At 40.9% G+C, this 21,910-nt stretch overlaps 2 protein-coding genes across 3 annotated transcripts; one reads left to right on the top strand and one right to left on the bottom strand.

The window, feature by feature from the left end:
• Window positions 1-1,169: 1,169 nt before the first annotated feature.
• On the bottom strand, window positions 1,170-11,080 carry LOC124131636 (ATPase inhibitor mai-2, mitochondrial-like). 2 transcript variants are annotated; one of them, XM_046495039.2, is made up of 6 exons: window positions 10,934-11,080; window positions 7,931-7,973; window positions 7,479-7,504; window positions 7,069-7,132; window positions 4,724-4,804; window positions 1,170-1,561 (listed from the first exon to the last, which is right to left on the bottom strand). In XM_046495039.2, exons 1-6 carry the CDS (start codon window positions 11,032-11,034, stop codon window positions 1,502-1,504), a joined length of 375 nt encoding a protein of 124 aa, XP_046350995.1. In that variant the 5' UTR covers window positions 11,035-11,080; the 3' UTR covers window positions 1,170-1,501. The 2 variants fall into 2 exon arrangements, with proteins under 2 accessions (XP_046350995.1, XP_046350994.1); XM_046495038.2 differs by lacking the exon at window positions 4,724-4,804 and adding an exon at window positions 4,057-4,137 and having other exon boundaries at window positions 10,934-11,078.
• Window positions 11,081-13,881: 2,801 nt separating this feature from the next.
• Window positions 13,882-19,716, top strand: LOC124131635 (glutathione S-transferase omega-1-like). The gene is made up of 6 exons (XM_046495036.2): window positions 13,882-14,022; window positions 14,890-15,000; window positions 15,949-16,108; window positions 16,813-16,910; window positions 17,748-17,949; window positions 18,650-19,716. Exons 2-6 carry the CDS (start codon window positions 14,902-14,904, stop codon window positions 18,889-18,891), a joined length of 801 nt encoding a protein of 266 aa, XP_046350992.2. The 5' UTR covers window positions 13,882-14,022; window positions 14,890-14,901; the 3' UTR covers window positions 18,892-19,716.
• The last annotated feature ends 2,194 nt before the right edge of the window (window positions 19,717-21,910 follow it).

The following is a 21,910-nucleotide window of genomic DNA, read 5'->3' as shown; positions in this document are numbered from 1 at the left end:
AACAGAGGCAGCCCTCAGATGAAAGAAAGGCTACACAGGTCATCAGCTCTCACACTGATATAGTTAGTTGGTTGGTTGGTTTGTTGTTTTTGGCCGCACTCAGCAATATTCCAGCTATATGATAGCGGTCTGTGAATAATCGAGTCTGGACCAGACAATCCAGTGATTGATATCATGAGCAACGGTCCATGCAATTGGGATCGATGACATGCTTCAACCAAGTCAGCGAGCCTGACCACCCGATCCCGTTAGTCGCCTCCTATGACAAGCACAGTTGCCTTTTACGGCAAGCACTGGTTGCTGAAGACCTATTCTACCCAGGATCTCCACGTGTGTCACATTGATATAACTGCAACCCAAAACATTTTTAGTATTGGCTCGTGACATGTGATGAGACCTGGATCATTAACAATGGTCCCAATAGCAACATGAATCAGTGGAGTGGAAACCAAGGAATTTAAAGCAACCTGATACACTTTGAGTGGTAAATATTATGACGTTTTTGAAGATTGCATGTCTATCGTAGGTCCATCAAACACTGGCGTGGTGTTCTGCATCAGTGCAATGCTCCGGCTCATACCAGTCATGTTGCAATAGCTGATGTACACAAATGTTGATATGAGCTTCTATCCAATCTACCTTTTTCTCCAGATCTGGCCCCAAGTGACTGTCAGTCATTTTCAAATTCGAAAAAACGCTTGCATGTTCTGAGATTTAACCAACAACAGGTTGCTGCTGTGGAGAGCTGCTTGACAGACCAGGATTTGACTTCTACAATACAGGGAACTGATATTGAGAAGAGATTGAACAAGTGTACTGAACTGAAAGGGGGCAATATTGGAAAATAATTAAAGCTCACAATATTTCAGTTTTATACAGACATTTATTGCACATTAACATCCTGTTAGTCCAGGAACCCCCTACTGAAAATTAATGTTTGTCTGCCTCTACCGTATGGCAAGATATTTCCAGCTGACACTGACGCTTGCGTGCACCGATCTTCCAAAGAGATCTTTCCTCAATTCATGCAGAATGCACTTTGTTGAAATCCGCAACACAACTGCTGTTTTACTTTTTAGGTGACATTGCTATCATAAAAGAAAGCTGTGAATGGCAGCATTTGAGTGAACAACTTGCAAACAAAGGATTCTTAAAAATAAAAAACAAAATCAAATTTGCAGTGATTTTTATTATCGAACGGTTTCCTGGTGGAGGCGCAGAACTCTGTAATGCCATACAGCCACGTTGGGCAGTCATACACACATCCTCAAGGAGTACACAAATACACACACTCTTGGGTATCTACCACTTAAATCAGGACTCAAACTGTACAGCTGGTACTATCAATAATCATTTCTTATAATTTACAAAATTGAATTTCCCTGTGTTTAATTTCCCTTGTTAATGGAAATGACTTCAGTTGTACTGAACCTGAATTTGATAGTGTTACGTCCAGCATTGTAGTTACTACTATTTACTGGCATGTATCACAACAGCGGAACTACTTCTCCCCTGCATCCTTTAACTGAGAAATCTTCTTCTTGTGCCTGTCAATGGCTTCCTGAAGAAAGAAAATATCAACCTGTTAAAAGACAACACCACTGTAAAAAGTCTTCAAAATCGAGAAATAAAGTCAAAGGGTCCCTATCTTAACCCTTATATCGACTTAATGACTTAAGGTCCCTAGATTCAAATATCACAGACCCCAGGACTCTCCTGTATTTTTGACACTGTATTGCAAAAGATCACACTCCAAATGACAACAGCAAACTTCCCAGTCAATTACAACTAAACGTTACATTCAATTGTTTCAAGTCTAAAATATGCAAGTGTTGACAGTGAGTGAGTGAGTGAGTTGGGTTTAACGCCGCTTTTAACAGTATTCCAGTTATATCATGGTGTGTCAGCTTAATGTGGGAGGAAAGCCCTGAGTGATGCAGGTCTCAGATGTTTACCACTTCCCTGAAACCCACGAGCACAGGTATGGTGCTGATAAACCTAGAAACATAATCGGGGCGAACTGGGATTCGATCTCACAATCATAGGTTTTTGGTGTGCCCAAGGTACGCAACTCTGCACAGCAAATCGCGGTGCCTTCGACGACTGGGCCACCTGTGCCCCCTCAAGTCTTGACAAGAACAGTCAAATGCTAAGTGTCTAACTCAACAACCATAAATTGTCATTATTGGAACACATCTTATCTCTTGACTTCTGGTGAAGTGGGCCCCAAAGGGCCCCGAAAAAAAGATTTTTACGTAATCATGAAAAACACAGAAAAGCTTGTCATTGTATTTATATATCTCATTTTATCTACTCATATTTAATCTCCAGGGTTTAACGAGATGAAGATGAAGAAGGTGTTTAGAATGGACGCAGAAAAAATGTATATTGCATCGTGAGGGACACACAATATTATTAAGAGTACCAAATTCTTGACAAGAAATATGAAGTTCTGGTAAGTAAAGGAATTATGACATCTTACAGTACAGTACACTTTACCGTTTCAATTCTTCACAGAACCCTCATACTTTCTGTAAGGACCCTTGAAATTAGTAATTGGCGGTCCTCTGGACCCCTAGTTTGGAAGGTCAATGTAAAACCCTGAATCTCTATGCTGCCACGCCTCCACACTAAATAAACAGATGTACTCAGCTTATCCCAAGATCACTGTCCTTTCCCACATTGCCTATCCATCCATGCATATCTTCCCACATTAACTAACAAATATTCATCATGATCATTAGGGGAAAGAAACACGCATAAAATGTTATGTTCATTGTTGATTTAGCAGGTACAGAGAAGATGGTTAAAAAATTCAGCAGATTGCCAAAGTGCAAAGGTCTAATCTGGGTCAATATTCAAACAATAGCAAACAACATTAATGAAAATCCCGACTAAATCCTACACATATTTTATATTTACTTTTTTTGCATAAATGCTGTGAGTGGGTTTATCAATATGGCCAACATGGTGGTCATGTTGAAAATGATTCAAACCTCAAATTCAGGTGTCATCATTGGTTGCAACAATCTGAGGCATGGATGGTGGACGTTGACTGTTTGTTTGTTTGTTGTTTAATGCAGCACTATTCCAGCTATATGATGGCAGTCTGTAAATAATCGAGTCTGGACCAGACAATCCAGTCATTGACATCATGAGCATCGATCCACGCAATTGGGGTGGATGACATGCATCAACCAAGTCAGCGAGCCTGACCACCCAATCCCGTTAGTCGCCTCTTACGACAAGCATAGTCGCCTTTTACGGCAAGTATGGGTTGCTGAAGAATTATTCTACCCCGGATCTTCACGGGTCGGCCATAGAATAAGATTTTTTACTAACCTGCAAGTAAACTTTCAAATTACGAGTCTCTACTGGCTATAAGATAAGCAAGCTAGGCTTGTAACTAAGAAGGTGAGGACCAAAAATAGGCACCGAACTCATATAGTGAGACAGGTATTAGTTTGATCCATAGCAGATTTAGAAGAAATATATATAAATGCAATAACATGCAAAGTAATGTCAGTATGATAGAAAATGAGCATTTTATCTGAGTGAGTGAGTGAGTCAGTCAGTCAGTAAATGGGTTGCTGTTGATACTTTTGACAGGACTGACCACCCAACTTACACTTACTACTGTCCCTCCAATGTATTAATATTACTTTTCTCCAAATTATTATACTACTGTCCTCTCAAAATATTGTACCACTTTCCATCGAACTGATAATACTACTGTTTCCCCAACTTAAAATACCACTGTTTGTCCAACTTATTATACAACTGTCCCCCAAACTTATATTACTGCCCCCCCCCACACAACTTATTTTACTACACTTCCCCCAAACTTTTTATACTACTGTCCCCCAAACTTATTATTATCATACTTTTGTCCCCAAAAATTATAATTATACTACTTTTCCCCAAAATTATTTGTATTACTGTCCCCCAAACTTATTTTACTACTGTCTACCCCTCCCAAAATATTTATTACAGTACTGTCCCCCCAAATTAATACACTGCTCTCTCTGGCGACGCTTCTGACCCTTAGCCTTCTACCTTGTGATTGTTAATCTGTTTCTGGTGGTGCTTGATCTCCTCGTCCAGATGGTCATGGAGGGCATTCAGCTGAGCAGCTTGCTGGCAGACAGCAGAGAAGACAAATTTACAAAACAACATCGACCTTGGATCAGGAAGGGAACCCTACTCAATACTGAGCCTGTCGGAATGCTTTCAGTCAGCATGGAGAAATAGCAAAAACTATTTACATAAATACTTTCCCTTTGCGGAAAATATGTGCTAATCTGTTCTTTCCATTACACGTGAAGACTGAAAGATTCCAAGAGACCGATTGAGTTGGATACAGTTCTACACATGCAGCAACGGGTCCATGCTAGGGAGGCAGAGAGAGAGTTAGAAGCAGCGACCAGCTATTTACATCAAGGCAATCAATCCACCTTCACAACTTGCACAGAACACTGTCAGAATAGGGTAACATCATACTTTCATCATTAACCAGAAAATCACAATTTCCACATTTGCTTTGTTTACCCTTTCAAAGATTGCTTGAACAAATATCAAAGGTTCAAAACCTATTTCTTTTGATATTAAATGAACCTGCAAGACAATGGCTCGTTGTCTCTAATGGCTGTGCCCCATGACAATGACTAGCTGCAAGTTGTTCAAGTTGTTGATCATGCCCTGCCCATGTGTTCTATGGTCAAACCTGGTGCATTTTCATTTGTTTGGAGTGAAATTTGATCTCATCCTCCATCATGTCCTTCATTTTGTCCAGCTGAACCTTTTGCTGCATGCAGGAGGGAGAAACAAACATTGTACACTGTATCCTTTAACATGATTACATTGTACATTGTATCCTTTAACATGATTACATACATGTAGTACATTGTATCCTTTAACATTAATACATTGTATCCTTTAACATAACATTGTACATTGTATCCTTTAACATTATAACACGCCCTGTCTCTACACCATGCATCCATGTGGTGGTTCAGGCAGCCCTGTCACAGCTGTATCATACATATTCCAGATCTCGTATCCTTTAACATTATAACAAGGCCTGTCTCTACACCATGCATACATGTGGTTGTTCAGGCAGTCGTGTCACAGCTATATCACAGATATATTTAAGCTGTATGATTATGTATCACAGGTACAGTATTTCCTGTAATAAGCCCCTTGGGTGCTTAGAAACTTGACAAACAGGGGTGCTTATTAATACCTAACAGTAAAATTTGTTTTCCCGCAGCAGTGATGTTTGTTAGTTGTTTAACACCTCACTTAGCAATATTCCAAATACAAGACTGCTGTCTGTAAACAGTCGAGTTTGGATCTCACAATCCAGTTATTGACATCATGAGCATAAATATATCAATTGGGATACGATGACATGCATCAACCAAGTCAATGAGCCTGACCACCTGATCCCATTAGTCGCCTCTTATGACAAGCATAGTTGCCTTTTATGACATGCATGGGTTGCTGAAGACCTATTATCTACCTGGATCTTCATTGGTTGAGCAGTAGTGAATATAAATCAATACTAGTTCCTGGGGATTCCTTTACACTGCTGTAATTTTAGTAAAAAATCTGAAATATATACAAGAAAAGTAAGGACTGTCAGGCAAATTTGGGGTGGGGGCACTTTAAACATCATTTACAGATTGGTCTGAAAGGTTGGACAGATATTGCTTATTGGAACAGCAATATCACATATGCATAACATCTTTATCACATATCATATATTATATCTACATCAGATACAATTATGACAGCAGCAACCATTGTGATACCAGCTGCCACTGTGACACCAGTTGTCATTGTGATACCGGTCGTCATTATAACAGCAGCAACCACTGTGATACCAGCTGCCATTGTGACACCAGTTGTCATTATGACAGCAGCTACCAGTGTGACACCAGTTGCCATTGTGACACCAGCTGCCATTGTGACACCAGTTGCCATTGTGATACCAGTTGTCATTATGACACCACCTGCCATTGTGATACAAGTTGTCATTATGACACCTCCTGCCACAGTATCACCAGCAACCACTTCAGTCAGCTCCAAGGACAAGCATTAAAAACTCAACTAGGGATCGGGTATCTACCAGAATCAAACAGGGTTTAGATTTGTTTTTTAAGTTGATGCTTCATGTGTGCTTCCAACAACTGGTTAAATGAAAACTCAAAATTCTGCAAGGTCTATCCTCATGAACTGGAGCTTATCTGCAGGGATGAAAAATCTAAGCTGCAGGGATGAAAGGTATAAGCTGCAGGGATGAAAAATATAAGCTGCAGAGCTATTCTCTGGAAGAGGAAAGACCTTTTTTAAACATTGTAAATACATAGCCAAACATTATTTTGTATTGAACACTGATATTGTGACACTGCTTAGATCCTAGCCATACCCCAGCATTATCAAACAAGTGTCACACAATGTCAACATGAGGCTAAATTATACATAGGTCACAGCGTATAGCAGTTCTTCCAAGGTATTTCACCCAACTAACCATACTGACAACACAGGCTCCCAATTTTATATCAAATACGTCTACAGGGCTCAATTTAAGGAACTGGATTTTACATGCACCAGGTGCATGACGACATGAAAACCTAGTTTAACCAGACAAAACCAGGTTGCACCCTGGTGCCATCAATTTATCAAAGTTGAAACATAGATGCATAAACTAGTCTTAAACCTTAGAGGTATTGGTGGTGTTCAAAGAAAAATGTTGTGTTGAAAAGTAAGGGTTAGTCAAACACAAATTTAAGATGTTTTTACATACATTTGGTGCATATACCCGGTAGAAATAAATATTTGGTTGCACTTTTCAATAATAGGTTGCACTGGTGCATGTTGTATACGGTTAAATCAAGCCCTGATCCACAAGAAACAATTTAACACAGACACTCTAAGGGTCTTTCATCCATATGTAGTCAAAATATTTATTTGTAATGATATGTCAATCCATCCCAGCCATCTACCTAACTGACGTATGAAGCCAACACAAATTGTACACATAACCATGGACGTGTGTCTCCTCACCAGTTTGCGGAAGTACTGCTCTTCCTGTGCTGCTTCCATCTTCCCGAAGCTTCCACCAGCGTCTCTGTAGACAAATAGTGCACATAGTGAGTGAGTATGGTTTTACGCCGCTTTTAGCAATATTCCAGCAATATCACGGCGGGGGACACCGGAAATGGGCTTCACACATTGTTCCCATGTCGGGAATCGAACCCGGGTCTTCGGCGTGACGAGCGAATGCTTTAACCACTAGGCTACCCGACCGCCCAGTTCACATAGTAAGGCTTGGAAAGAACTTACAAAATTATGACCATGCAATGGATGAGACACAAAACTTTTGGTTAAATTTTATAAACTGTTCAATTTACTTTTCCTTAAACTTGCTGTGAAGAACAAAAGGATAAAGTGAAAAAATAGGTTGCTGTGGTTACCTGACACTGCCGCCTGATCCACCTCCCTGAAACACATTTCCCTTTGTGCAAATAATTTGTATTGGAGACATAATGACAACGGCTCTTATAATTTGTACATAGATTTCATGAATAAAATCAGTGGCAAGGATATCTTTGGCTCGACAAGCGTCTTATTTCGAGACATTTTTGTCCATGGATCAAGTCTGAGATGCCAGAATGTTATTTTATGACATTAATCTAAACTCTGCAATGATAATGATAATGGGTCATGATATAATAGAAACTAACACCGGGTAACTCCTTTTTAGCATACTGACAATAGGATTACATACTAATCACTTTGTTCAATGAGTTGCATCAGATGACGACAACAGGGCAATTTTCCCATTGGGTCTAGGAACGACAGGAAATCTTTCCTGGACCCATACTAATAAATGGCTTCAGACATGGGTAACCATGGTTACACTCACCTTGCCTGCACCGGATCCCCATTCTCCGCTCATGTAGCGCACTCTGGAACATCACCACATAAATCAATCTATGATTTTAACATATTAAATCACAAATGAAGAAGTTATAGAACAAAAGAAACTACATTAACCCTGTTCACACTGTGAAATAAACATGGAATGTATGTCAATTAACTCCAAGTGAAAATGGCTGTTCAATATCTTGTTATTAACAATTTGACTATATCAGCCATCCTGTGAAGAGCCAAGTTGGAATTGTTTTTTAGCAACCCATGCTTGTTGTAACAGGCTAATAACAGGACCAGGTGGTCAGACTCACTGACTTAGTTTTTGCATGTCATTGTACTGCAATTGAGTAGATCTATGATCATGATATCAATCGCTGGATTGGATGGTCCAGACCCGATTATGTACAGACGTCATTTAGCTGCAAAATTGGAGCAAAGAAACCATATTAGCCACTGTCCGGGTATGCTGGTATCAGTGATGTTTAGTGTTGTTTACTAAAAGTAACAGGGATTATATGTACTGAACAAAAAAGTTAAGGGTCAGACGACAGTTACAAAACATAGAAAACACAGTTATAAGACATTTCTAATTGCAAATCCATTTGAAAAGGTTTTAATGTATCCTAAAACTTAGCATTGTGTGCAAAACCACAACGACCAGTGTTAGAAATTGGCACTAGTCCTATAGTCCTTGCCAAACTGCCCAATAGTTAAGGTATCATAAGGGTTTTGCTATATGTTATCATTATAAGGACTAGTGGTCTAAAACTACTTGTTTCTAACGCTGAATGACTGAGGATCTTTAGACAAATGACCAATTCAATCTAAAAAACAAGGGTCAACGAAACTGTGTGCATGGCCTGAATGCAGAGTTGGCCGATCATTGTGTTTGTTTTGTCAATGCACATCTGTGTTATCTGTGAGCAATAGGGGCATACAAATCGCTACCATGATCGTGTTGTTCTCACTTGAGATTTCATCATGGTCAGACGTCAACCAAGCAAGGTTGATAGAGGAAGAGCCATTACATGGCTGTAGGATTATTATTCCCAGAGGAATGTGGCCCAGAGAACTGGTTGTAGCCAAAGTGTGATTGGTAGACTATGGCAGCGATTCCAATCCACCAATTCCATTCAGAATCGTCCTCGCTCTGGTAGGCCAAGATCAACATCGTACCCATGGCATTACGTCAACGCACCGTCACAGATAGACATCTGAGAGATGAACTGTGACATGCAACTGGTATTGCGAGCCCACAATATTTGATCTCGGCAGCAAGCAGTTCGACCACCTCTTCTCCAACGTCAAAGGGCAGCACGCAGGGTCTGGTGCACATATCACAGAGCCTGGGCACGTCGTCAGTGGGGGGAGATACTCTTTACTGATGAATCCAGGTTTGCTTTACAATTCAACGATAGCAGAGTTCGCGTCTGATGACAGCCCAGAGAGAGATTTGCTGACATCCTGATCATTTTGGCAGTGGAACAGTGATGGTTTGGGGTGGAATTTCAATGCACCACAGAACTCCTCTTTACGTCGTCCAAGGAAATCTGACCGGTATCAGAGAGACAACATTTTACACCATTTTATTGTTCCCTCTCTTTGCCAAATTGGAACTGGTTCGATTCTTCAAGATGACAATGCTAGATCCCATCGTGCCAGGCTCGTGAATAATATTCTCAACCAAAATGGCATTCAACAAATGGATTAGCCTGCATACTCACCTGATTTGGCAATGACTGATCATGCATTGGACAACTTGGGCAGACAAGTGAGAGACAATCATTGGCAACCTGCTACCCTCAAAGAATTGGGCCGGTTCCTTCAAGCACAGTGGCAGGCTATTTCACAGACGGTTCTTTCTGTATCTGACCGACAGCATGAATCAACTGTTTACGAGTACGAGGTGAATTCACTTGGTTTTGACAAGGTGAACGATTGTAACAGAGTTCTGTTTGACCCCTCAATGCTGAAGTATTGTCTGAGACTTTCATGACGTGACTCGTGTATTGATTTGCATGCTTCTGGTACTCACATCTTATCAAACTGTATTACAATGAATTTAAGATATTTCTCTTTCTGTATTAAACCTAAATATCATCAATAAAGTTTGTGACCCTTAACTTGTTTTGAGTAGCATATAAGCCTGAAATTCTTCTTTTACTTAAGATATCTTTAACATAATACAAACTCAAGGTAGCACCGCTAGTGAAAAAAATTTTATCGATGGAACCTTACGCATGTGTCTACAATGTCCAGCAAAATGATTTGGGGAATAATTACCGAAAGTATGCTTAGTATCATATGACCATATGACTCTTCTTTGGAGAGAGAGAGAACAAGAATCCACGTGCAAAGACGTATGCATCTTTGCCCTGTGTTATGGGTTTTCGGACACTTAAGCAACATTTGTAGTCTTCTCGCTATTCACAATAACAACTGTAAAACATCTCACTCACTTATAAAAGACAACCTGATCTTAACAACAGGCAATCATCTGTGTATTTTAAATGTCGGAGTGACGTCAAAACCTGGTTATTGCGTGAGTAATCACTATAAACATGGACGTCCGAACAATACATGTTCCGACGATATCTTGTAGCCTTCCAGTCCTGTGAGTTGTGTCAGAGACCATATACCGGTATATGGTCTCTGGTTGTGTATTTTGATAAATTATACAAACAAATATATTTCGTGAAAAAGGGTGCAGAAAATTAATGGCGGAATTCTTTCAAACTCTTTTAATTTCACGGCTGCTCTGCTGCTCCAAGTTCGCGCACACCTAAATGAAGACATCCTGGCCAGACTGATGAAACTCATGCCAGTACTGAGCAGTGGGCTGTGGCCGTTGTGGCCGCGCCAGTGGTGCACCCGCAGCGAATAATACGAACATGAACTCAGATTCATGTAAGAAACTTTCACCAAAAAGAACGAGACCTGCTTTATTAGGAACAACTGACATGCACTGTCATGTCGAAACTGATGTCATTCTCACCCAAAAAGTCGCAATGTCCCTGGTAATCTTCGTGCAGCCATGTTGCAATCCAAGGTCACAAGTACAGGGGCAAGTAACTCTGACGTCGCCAAGCAATGCATACCGCTACTGTTTCCGTAACAACTTTCGATTTGACCAATGAAGGGAAATAATTATTGTCTAAACAAGTTAACTATGTGTGCCGATTGTCGTTTTTTTAAAGGAACAATATTTCGACGGTTGTGTTTTTAAATCATACATGAAATATTTTCCGAGTGAGACATGTCACATGACCGATTCAGTTCTCAAACCAAAACTATGAATAAGAGCTCCGCACACAGAAGCCGCGCCGCACCCCTACCCCTAATAGTGTGATATAAATTTTGGTGTCCACCCCGTCTTTCACTGTCATTGTGTTATGACCAGCCCAACCCTACCCACCCCACCACTATAATAAAAAATAAATGACTGACATTTAGTCCAAAAAATATCCTGGTTACCGTTGGTTTCTATTGTTTGTATGGGTCTTTTGCGTTAAAACAAATTGTCGTTTGCGCAATCAATACACCACATATCAATATGTGTATACATTCTTCATGAAAACAAATGATCTCCTGGAGTTGACAGAATTAATGTTTTTCAATAAGACAAGAAATGTGTGTGAAACTCGATTTTCAGCTTTATCATATTTCCATTCTAGTATTTCTCACAACCAAATAGAGAATTAATACACTGTGTTATCGAGTATGTTTAAAAAGACATTGCGGTTAGTTTTGTTCAATACTCCTGGGGCGGTGGTTAGCAAAGTGGTCAAAGCGTTCGCCCGTCACGCCGAAGACCCGGGTTCGATCTCCCACATGGGTACAATGTGTGAAGCCCGTTTCTGGTGTCCCCCGCCATGATATTGCTGGAATACTACTAAAAGCGGCGTAAAACCATACTCATTCACTCAATATTGCATTAACTGCGCATGCTTTTAACTGGGAATCGTGTTAAAACATGGGCCTGTCTGGAGCTCGGCATTAAGGGGATAACACAAGTATTAATCGGCTCAGAGTCAGTATAATACATGTCTGACTGGGGTATCCATGTTAAACTGCGACATATGGTATCTCAGTGGTCCTGCAAGCACTATAAAACTGGTGTTTGTCCGGACTTGAACAAGCGCATACGCACGCACGCACGCACGCACACACACACATGCACGTCACTATATAAGAGCAATAACCTTGAACTCGACGTTAAACCCCATTTCACCTCCCCTTATTCAGAAATCACATGCCTTGTGCCAGTGTACTCAGCTTCGATATTTAGACTGGTAAGGTGTCCATCATATTATTTATTCAGCCAATATTTTTTAAATGTTGATTATTCGCTGAAATTTTGAAATTTGGTGGATTAGCCTTTCGTGCAGATGGTTAAACCCTAGTCACACGAGAGGCGGAATGAGCCGGAATGCATTCGGGATGAAAATTCTTTGTTTATTCCTGGACATTCGAAGTGCATTCTAAAACTTCTGACTGCATTCTGAGTGCATTCCAAATATTCGGGCCCATTCTTGTGGCTGGCCCGAATGTTTTGCTTATGCTCAAAACTTTCGAGATACATTCGAAGTAGAAAAATATCGAACGACATTCGAAGTGTATTCTAACTGTACTCTGATGACATTCTAAATATTCTTACGGCATTCCAACAGCATTCGAAACATTCTGATCGCATTCGAGGGAGAATCGAAACGCAAAGCCACTTCAAATCCTGCCAGAATGTCCCGAATGCGCCTCGAATGGGCCGGATATTGCACCTTGAATGCATCTCGATTGCTGCCGGAATCTATTCGTGTTACACTCTAAGTACATTTGAAGTACATTCTTAGTATTCGAGATGCACTCTGTTTGAATTCTTGGACGTTCGAACCATATTCGGCGGCCATTCGGGGAGCGTTCTGACTGCATTCGAGGTGAATTCGTACAGCATTCGAGGCACCTTCCAACCAGACTTCGGGCGGTATATTCGGGCAGCAATCGAACCGCACTCGTATGGCATTCGAAGTGCATTCTAAATATTCTGACTGCATTCTAAATATTCCTACTGTGTTTCAACTACATTCGAGCTGCATTCGAGAGCTAACATACCGGAATGTGCAAGAATCATTCGAGGCGGGTTCGAAGCGCATTAAATTCTAAGTATTCGAACGACATTAATTCTTACAAAGATTGGTTAATTTGAAATTCCCTCCCGAATGTGGCACGAATTTTGAAAATTCTTCAATCCGGCTGGTTCTGTTTGATTCCTGCTGATTCCGAATAAGTGTGACAGGGGCTTTAACTATCACACCTGTCATTGGATTTCATGCTCACTCACAAAGAGACGAATAGAAACATTGTGTTTTATATTGTTTTAACGATTGTTCTTCAGGTCTTTGCTACCCACCAGCTCGCTAAACAGAAATGAGAAGTGCATGTATATCTGCAAAGGGTAGATTCTATATGAGATTATTAAAAACATGCGACATTATTTTTCAATATGTTAGGCCTACTATAGGTTACATAATAGATCTATATCAGATCCGTGATGTTTAGCCATCCGATGACGTTGACAGGAAGTGACTGAATTACGTAAGGGTTCTAGAAGCAAATAATATTCTTTGTCCAGTCACGATGACATGAGCTTTAAACCGGATTCTCGGAAACGAGCACTTTCGCGGAAACGACAATCGATGAATAAAGCCTGCCGTAAATCATTAACCGGTTTGTTCCTTCTCAAACCGGAATGTCATTCTGGAATGTGAACGAGAAGCCATCGACGTTGTTATTTGCAATAAAATTGTTTTTTCGAACCTGGGGTTAATCCAATTGCTGAGTAATGGGGATACGAAACGCATATTTACGTATACAAATCGTAAAATGTATTCGTGCAAACCGTAAACAAGAAGTTGGAAGGCATTTAAGAATAAAATAACTCAAACCAGAATACATAGTCAGGTGAAGGTCGGAACGAGACGGAAGCTTAGATCCGGGTTCACAAAAGTAAGTTCCGCTATATAACTGAGCTTCTGCACTACAGACATAACAGAACGCAGAACATTTGAGGAAATCACATTCTGACACAAGGTAGGTAAACAATGGTTTATTTATGATTTTTACATTTCTTCTTCTTGTCATCTTACAAATACAGAACGAATTTAATGTTCCTACTTACGTTCAGAAGATAAAGAACACATGCAGGACCAACAGTTCCATTACAGCTAGACTGACGATGACTTACGACCAGTGATGTGGCAGGCTGTCACACTGTTATTAATTGCTGGAATCAGTGAGAATGTGCCCTCCACCTCGGCGATTTGTTTCTTAAGCGTTGGCCGAGTGCATGGGTGAGTGAGTGAGTGAGGGGTGAGTGAACGAGCGAACGAGTTGATGAGTGTTTGTTTGGTTGCTGTTAACGCTGCACTCAGCAATATTCCAGCTATATGACGGCGGTCTGTAAGTAATCGAGCCTGGACCAGACAATCCAGCGATTGACAACATGAGCATCGATCCAGAGCTAACTTGCCTCGGGAAGATTTTCTCTTGAGAAACCACTTGATTAATGAAGCTGAAACTTCACCTGCTTGTTTCCACCAATGATCAGTCATTTCTGCTCAAAATGTACTGTAATGCTCTTATTAAGTTCTCTCAAGATACTTATTTGGCTCTGTAAACATTTTCTCTGCAATTGCTAGACTGACAAATCTTATTTAACTGTTTTTTCGTTAAACAGTTGGATAAATAGCTAGGAATTAGAAAACATTTAGTTACTTTTTAAAAAATTGTTAATACGTTTGTCCTCAGTGTTCATGAAGAACTTATCTGAATAGCATGCTGACAACAGCTTTTGTAATGTGGTTATCTTTGTTGATATTTCAAACGTTTGACTATAAATCCAGGTGAACTAGAGTGCAGTGGCACTATCTTTTATCTCCATAATTATGTGTCTTTCAGAATATCAGCACAATGGCGCTCATGGAGGATACCCTGAGGAAGCCGACAGACCCACTGCAGGAGGGTCTTGAACTACGCATGTATAGCATGCGCATGTGTCCGTATGCACAGGTACACAATTCATGTTTTATTACTTGGTTATAAATTACCCTACCCTAAAATACAGGAATGTGAAAAAAAGTTTAAAATTATAGTTTTTTTGGTTTTTTATTCCCACCTAGTCTTATAATCACACTTCCGTTAAAACATCCCAAGTTGACTCTCTTCCTGAACCAGAGAAGTGATACATGATCAATGGTCCATAAATGTTTGGTCAAACCGTGAGATGTAATCTCAATGAACACAATGTACTCCAAGTAGTCTGTGGATTTATTCCCATCAAAGTGCTACACAAATTACAGAATACCTGCAATAGTCATCTTCCCGAGGCAAGGGAGTTATCTGAATCTAAAAGTCCAGTTTCCACCCTTGCTGAACTAGGCTGGAATTTCTGGGCTCAACCATAGCGCCACCAGTGGCTATTACGAATTATGTCCCTTCTATGACCTTCTTGTTGACCAATAAGATTCCACCTCTCATATTGCTTGCATTTGCTTCAAACAAAATTGTGGCGTCCAGTCAAGACGACCTGATCGATGTTCAAGATACTTACTGTAATAAAATTAGTCTTACCTTGCAAAGTGCATCAAATCACAAGAAGATTTGGAAACTATATGTCATCAACCAGTTGATGGTACACATCAATTGCAAATCTTGCAGTTGATCTAAATCTGCACGTTGAAATCCATGTTGTTTACGAACTAGATGTCCATAATGTTACACGATTTTGATTGGGCTTTGCATAGACTTAAAATTGTTAGTACAGCCAAAAAATATCTCCATAATTGCAGCCTAGTTCGGCAAGGGTGGAAACTGGACTTACACAGTTAGTTAACTCCCTTGCTTCGGGAAGATGGCAATAGTTTGCTCCCAACATGATGCTAAGCTTCCTTTCAGGTTGCGTTCTTGTTCTTGTTCTTGATAACTGTGTAAATACATGTCTTCCATCTCCACATGCAGCGCGCCCGGCTGATACTGGCAGCGAAGGGAGTGAAGTACAACTGCATCAACATCGACCTGAACAACAAGCCAGATTGGTTCTTCGACATCAACCCCTATGGCGAGGTGCCAGTTGTCATCCACAATGGCAGCAATGTGTACGAATCACTGATATGTGCAGGTATGATCTTGTGTGAATAGAAAGATCTGCAATCTCATTAAAATCAGATCTTAGTTCTCGTTATCGCTAAACAAAGAGATGAGGACATCCCATTATGGGTCATGTCAAAACGACTTTGATTGGTTGGATGAAAGGACGTTCTGACGTGACCCGGAATGGGATGTCCTCAGATCTTTGTATAGCAGCAGCGAGAACTCAGATCTGATTTTAATGAGATTGGAGAGATCTGCGACTTACTGTCATATTTCTTCATACTTCAAAATCACAATTGGATGGCAGGGAGTTACTCAATCAAACAACAATATAATGTGTATATATAAATGCTGTACCTGCTGAGATGAATAAAGAGGGGAAAATAATTAAAAAAATATATATATAATGTGCTACCTGGCTAATTTCAGTTGCCCAGAGACCATAGATCAGTTCTACCAGTGGTTTCTTTTTAAATAAATGACAGGCCATTGTCATATTGCCCCTGGTCAAGCATGAGCTAGCACGAGCAACATTTTTGTCAGCCACTGCGACAAACTTGGGGTTCTGGAGATCTAATTTAAACCCTTCAGTTTGCAAAAAAGAGTCAAATATGTAATATTAGATATTAAATTTCAATTTTTCTGTTTTACGGAGTAATATTTTCTTCATATATGCAAGAAATAACCTCAAATTTTTGAAACCATATCATTTTCTGTAATTTCTTTCTGAAGAGTACCTAGAGGAGTCCTTCTCTACACCTACCCTTTACAGTTCGGACCCAGTGAAGCGTGCCTGGGAGAAGATATACTTCAACCACTGGACCAAGAAGGTATGAAGTCATTGAACAATACTACTCAATGTTTAACAGGGATACTATCATATTGGTGGGTGACTGATTGCCTGGGGATGTTGTCATACAAATAGTATTCCTGTGAATGATTGCCTGGAGATAGTATTCAATATTGCAACTGAGCATGAAACAAAAAGTCACATTTTTCTAAATTGTCTTGGTGTCCCAATGAAAGGCAAAGTTGTATGTGTCCTGTTTAACTCAATAAGTCAGTGTCCATTAACAGTTTCCTTAAAAGTGTTTTATACATAAATGGATGGTTTTGGAGACACACACAGGCTACTTTGGATCTACATATGTTCCCTGTTGTGGGGGGCACCGGTGGCCCAGTTGTCGAAGGCGCCGCGATTCGCTGTGCAGAGTTGCGTCCCTTGGGCACACCAGAAACTTATGATTGTAGGGTTGATTGTAGGCCCCAATTATGTTTCTAGGTTTGTCAGCACCATAACCGTTCTTTATGGTTTCAACGAAGTGGTAAGCGCCTGAGACCTGCATCACTTCGGGCTTTCTTCCCACATTAAGCTGATACTCCGTGATATAACTGGAATACTGTTAAAAGCGGCGTTAAACCCAACTCACTCACTCACTCCCTCCCTGTAGTGAGTGAGTAATGATGGTTTTACACTGCTTTTAGCACTTTTCCAACAATGTCAGGGCAAGGAACCCCAGAATGGTCTTCATGCATTGTACTCATGTGGCGAATGGAACCCAGGCCTTCGGTGTCACAAGCAAGCGCTTTAACCACTGTGTTACTTCTTGACCCTGGTGTAGTGGGCATGACTTTTGTATGTTTACATATTCCGGTATATTGTACAGGGTATCCCAGCCTTCTACAGCCTACTGAAAGCCGGCCATCTGGACCCGGAACTGACAAACAGGCTGAACGAACATGTGTCAACTATGGATCAATACTTGAAGAAAGCTGACACTCCCTATTTCCATGGCAAAACACCTGGTTTCCCGGACTACATGATCTGGCCTTGGTTTGAGAGGATCCCCATGATGGGTGAAATAACTGGTAAGGATGACAGTTAGTGATTGGTCAACTTGTTGGTTTGCTACCCGGGTACCCACTATCTGTCTCAAGAGATGGGTACAAACGGTCCCATTGGGAACTGTATTTAAAAACATGTATGCAATGATCTGGTCATGCATTCAATGCAGTTGGCTGAACCTTTATCTTTATTCAAACATATTAAAGTCAGTTATCCAATTAAACAGTTGTTTCCAAATATCTTGTGTTTTTTTGCATACACAAGTAATTTCATGCTTTAATCACAAAAACATTTCAAAGTATCTACCTTATGTTCCAGCTTGGTTTATATGGCTGATGAACGTGTACGCCTAACCATACACCTTAGTTGGTGTGCAATTACAAATATTTCAGGGAGTGAGTGAGTTTGGATTAATGCTGCTTCAAACAGTATTACAGTTATGTCACTGTATCAGCATGAAAACCTAAAGTAAAGTTTACCACTGTGATGAAACCCATGAGCACAGGTGTGGTGCTGACAAACCTAGAAACATGATCAAGCCCCATCTGGGATTCAAACCAGTGATCACGGGTTTCTGGCACACTAAAGGGATGCAACTCTGTCCAGCCTTTGATGACTGGGCCACCTGTGTGCCCTCATTGATGTCTCAACATGGCACAGCTGTGTATTGTGAGTTCCAGTATTTTCTCCATGATGTGATGGTGGCAATGGTTCTCTTTCCAGGCTACAAGACAGATGAGACCAAGTACCCTGCCATCACTGCCTGGGTGGCCCGGATGTGGAAGGACCCGGTTGTGCAGGAATGTAAGATTGACAGTCGACTCTTTGTGGAGCATTATGGCAAGTACAGAACAGGCAGACCTGACTTCACCATCGGAGCAGACGCCAAACGGGCACCGGTTGCAGAGGCACTTGAGAACCTGGATGGTCTCCGTGATCCTAAAACAAGATTCAAGCAGACATGATGACATCAACCAGTTGTGTTGGGTGGTCTCTGGAAGGTTTAAGCGAGATTCAAACAGACACTGTTTCAAGCAGACAAAACTTCTATTCTTGAAAACAAGGATATGCTGTTATCATCTGTGTATTATCTAACTTTATCATTTTATTTCACAAATCCATCCATATTTCTGAAATTGGTGGGAAAAAATGTTTACAATTGAAGACTGTTGTTGTATGTTGAGCACTTTTTACTGTCCCTCTGCATAATGTGTTTGATGCACTCACTATGTGTGCTGACCACATGACCCAAAACACCAAAGACTAACCATGTATTCTCGTCAGCAACCTGTCTTATTTACCATGCTTGAGTCATGTACATGCATGCTTCAGTCGAGGCCTATTGTGAATATTTAATGGAATATTAGACAGCATGTTAACCTGACTTATCTCCCCAGTCTCACGACTGCTCGAGCCCCAATGGATGGTGTCACTTCAGTCCAATGTTTGACTTCCTTTCCGACACAAGTTTCATTACTTTTTGTTGCCACATTGTTGCAACCCATTTCTTGACCCAAGTACTGCTCCATCTGTTTCTGGAGATTACTGTGATTGTAGATCAATGTAGGCTTGTGTGACTGGTGTTGTGAGTCAGGCAGGTTCTACACCATTGATGCATTACACAGGAAGATCGATCTTCACTGGTACTGAAAAATAATATCAAGTTAATCCGTTCTTCATGTACATGAAAGTGTTAAACCTGCCATGGATATTTGGTGCATATTGGGACACTGTTTTGTTTATGTTTATGTATTGTTGTTTTCTTGATAAATAAATGTCACGTGCCAACACCTGATGTCATTGTCGATCATATTATGAAGGGTGAGGCATGCATGATTTGTTATTCAAATGCGGTCCAGTTCGAATATTGTGGTAACACATCATTGACCAATCTGGTTCGAAACCACAAACTGTGGTCTGGACAGTGGTGGCTTTAGATCATCTCTATAAGGTTTAGACGGTTGAAAATGGAGGATCAAATGAACTTAATTAAAGGTTAATTGTACAAAGCATCATCTATCTTTGGGATGGTCATTAAAGGATTGAAAAGTTTACGATAAATTGTATATTTATATACTTTTCCGATGTCACACTATGCATTTCTTCATTCTTCTTTCGATCCTGGTGTTGAAAAGTCCGAAAACAAAGTTTCCAGCTTCTAAATACATTTTGGCCGAAAACCATTCGCCTCAGCATCGCCATCACCCAAACATGGGTCACGCACTGTAATCCAGTGCGACCTGACCTTAGCGGCTTATCACCTGACACCCTATACCACATCTTTCTCTTTCTTAGAGCTGACAGGCGAAGTGCAATTGTGATGCGGGATGGTCGGTTTGGCATATAGCGGGTGGGATTGGATAAGTATATAAACATACAATTTAAGGTAAAATTTTCAAAATTTTAACTCATCCTATCTCACAATATGCATTTTATCCCATGGTTGGACGGTGGATTGCAGATACCCTAGCCTGTAGTGGACTAAAACCATGAGATATACACGAGGAAGCTGGTGCTAAACCATGCTAACACTAATCGATTGTTGCACAGTTTAGTGTCTAAACGACATGGACTCCTTGAGTGGGTAGATTACTGTTATAAGTGAGAGAAACTTCACTATGACAAAATCATGAAAGCGGGTAGATCATGTGTTATGTGTCTTCACATAGGACATCATTTCAAGAACGAAAGATCTTCGAAGCAGGGAACCTATTCACCCACAACTAATAACTACTCCGCAAGGGGTCTCCAGACAATTAGTTCTACAAGACAAACCACCACATTCGCTCTAAGACAAGGCTGATAAGCTTGGCAAAGGTATAAACCACAGAGCATTATTGAAGCAAGCTTAGACGAGTAGTTGGGATCAACAACATCTGTAAGAGGCTCTTTAAACCAATACAAAGACATCACATGCTCAAGCCAATGGTTACTCAGTCTGGGAACGTGTGTGATACTGATAGGAAACAAAGGAATGGGGTTCTAACATTTATTCAGTATGTACAGGATACGAAGTACGAGTCTGTGGCAACAGGTGGGAGTATCGTCCATCTGCATTGAGGAGTTGTCGTTAACTGTTGTGCCAGGACCAACAGACCAAATAGGTGGCCTTGGACATGGGTGGCGGAGATGTCACGTAGATAATGGGAAGCATGATGTCACCACCCTGACAAGATCCCTCCAAGGCTTTCCATTTGTGATCACCTTTGTGGAGGTGCAATGAGCTTCAGTGATGGTCTTGACGACTCTTCTCGAATAACCCTTGGCAACCAGAGACTCCTGGAGATAAACCAGATGCAGAGATGGAGGATTTTTGGTGACAGGTGCAGGAGGTGGGATTGAGGCTGTAGAAGGTCCCTTCAGAATGGTAGGAGATGGTACCTTCCATTTACGGAGACTATCGTGAAATGAGGAGGGGATAGCCTGTCATTCTGACGACGGAAGGCGGCGAAGGCTTCATCCAATTTCTTGGTAATATCAGTCATGATAAGACTGCGGCAGTAGTGTAATGGAGGAGGAAGCAATGTAGGAAACCACAAACCCCGCGAGGTGGTCATCACTGGAGCGACTGCGTTTTAAGTTGAGCTTGTCAGTGATCCAAGGGAGGCCAGTAGCTGGATCTACATGGCTGGAACTGCCTGTATAGGAAAGGGGTGAAGCTTGACTGTCAGTAGCAGTTTCTTGAAAGAAGATGACCATGGTCTGCATCCCATGACTTGGATCTTCCATCGACAGAGTTTTTCTGACTGTTAAGGCAAATATTTGTTGAAGTCTCTGAGAGACGTGCACACTGGGAACAGCGCACTCCACGGCAGTCGGAACAAAGATCATGTGGATCTAAAGGCGTAAATCTGTGGCGACACTCTTGACAAGCTGGGCGTTTATTCTTATCAGTCCCCATGGCATAGATCAATTCTCTGCTATTCAAACACGTCTCCACACGTTAGCAATGAGAATGTGCGAGATGTAGCATGGGGAGTCAGG

The sequence above is a fragment of the Haliotis rufescens genome, unplaced genomic scaffold (assembly GCF_023055435.1).
Source record: "Haliotis rufescens isolate VD_foot unplaced genomic scaffold, xgHalRufe1.0.p SCAF_1, whole genome shotgun sequence".
NCBI classification, from domain to species: domain Eukaryota; kingdom Metazoa; phylum Mollusca; class Gastropoda; order Lepetellida; family Haliotidae; genus Haliotis; species Haliotis rufescens.
This window is presented reverse-complemented; position numbering and strand designations above follow the sequence as displayed.

What these genes read in the sequence shown, in the direction of transcription:
- LOC124131636 (XM_046495039.2), bottom strand. Translation starts at nt 11,034, where the DNA reads ATGCATTGCTTGGCGACGTCAGAGTTACTTGCCCCTGTACTTGTGACC. An exon ending in GGGACATTGCGACTTTTTGG is followed by an intron (nt 7,974 to 10,933) that starts GTGAGAATGACA and finishes GTGATGTTCCAG; the next exon opens with AGTGCGCTACATGAGCGGAG. An exon ending in AACAAATGAAAATGCACCAG is followed by an intron (nt 1,562 to 4,723) that starts GTTTGACCATAG and finishes TTCTTTCTTCAG; the next exon opens with GAAGCCATTGACAGGCACAA.
- LOC124131635 (XM_046495036.2), top strand. Translation starts at nt 14,902, where the DNA reads ATGGCGCTCATGGAGGATACCCTGAGGAAGCCGACAGACCCACTGCAG. An exon ending in CGAATCACTGATATGTGCAG is followed by an intron (nt 16,109 to 16,812) that starts GTATGATCTTGT and finishes TTCTTTCTGAAG; the next exon opens with AGTACCTAGAGGAGTCCTTC. An exon ending in CATGATGGGTGAAATAACTG is followed by an intron (nt 17,950 to 18,649) that starts GTAAGGATGACA and finishes TTCTCTTTCCAG; the next exon opens with GCTACAAGACAGATGAGACC.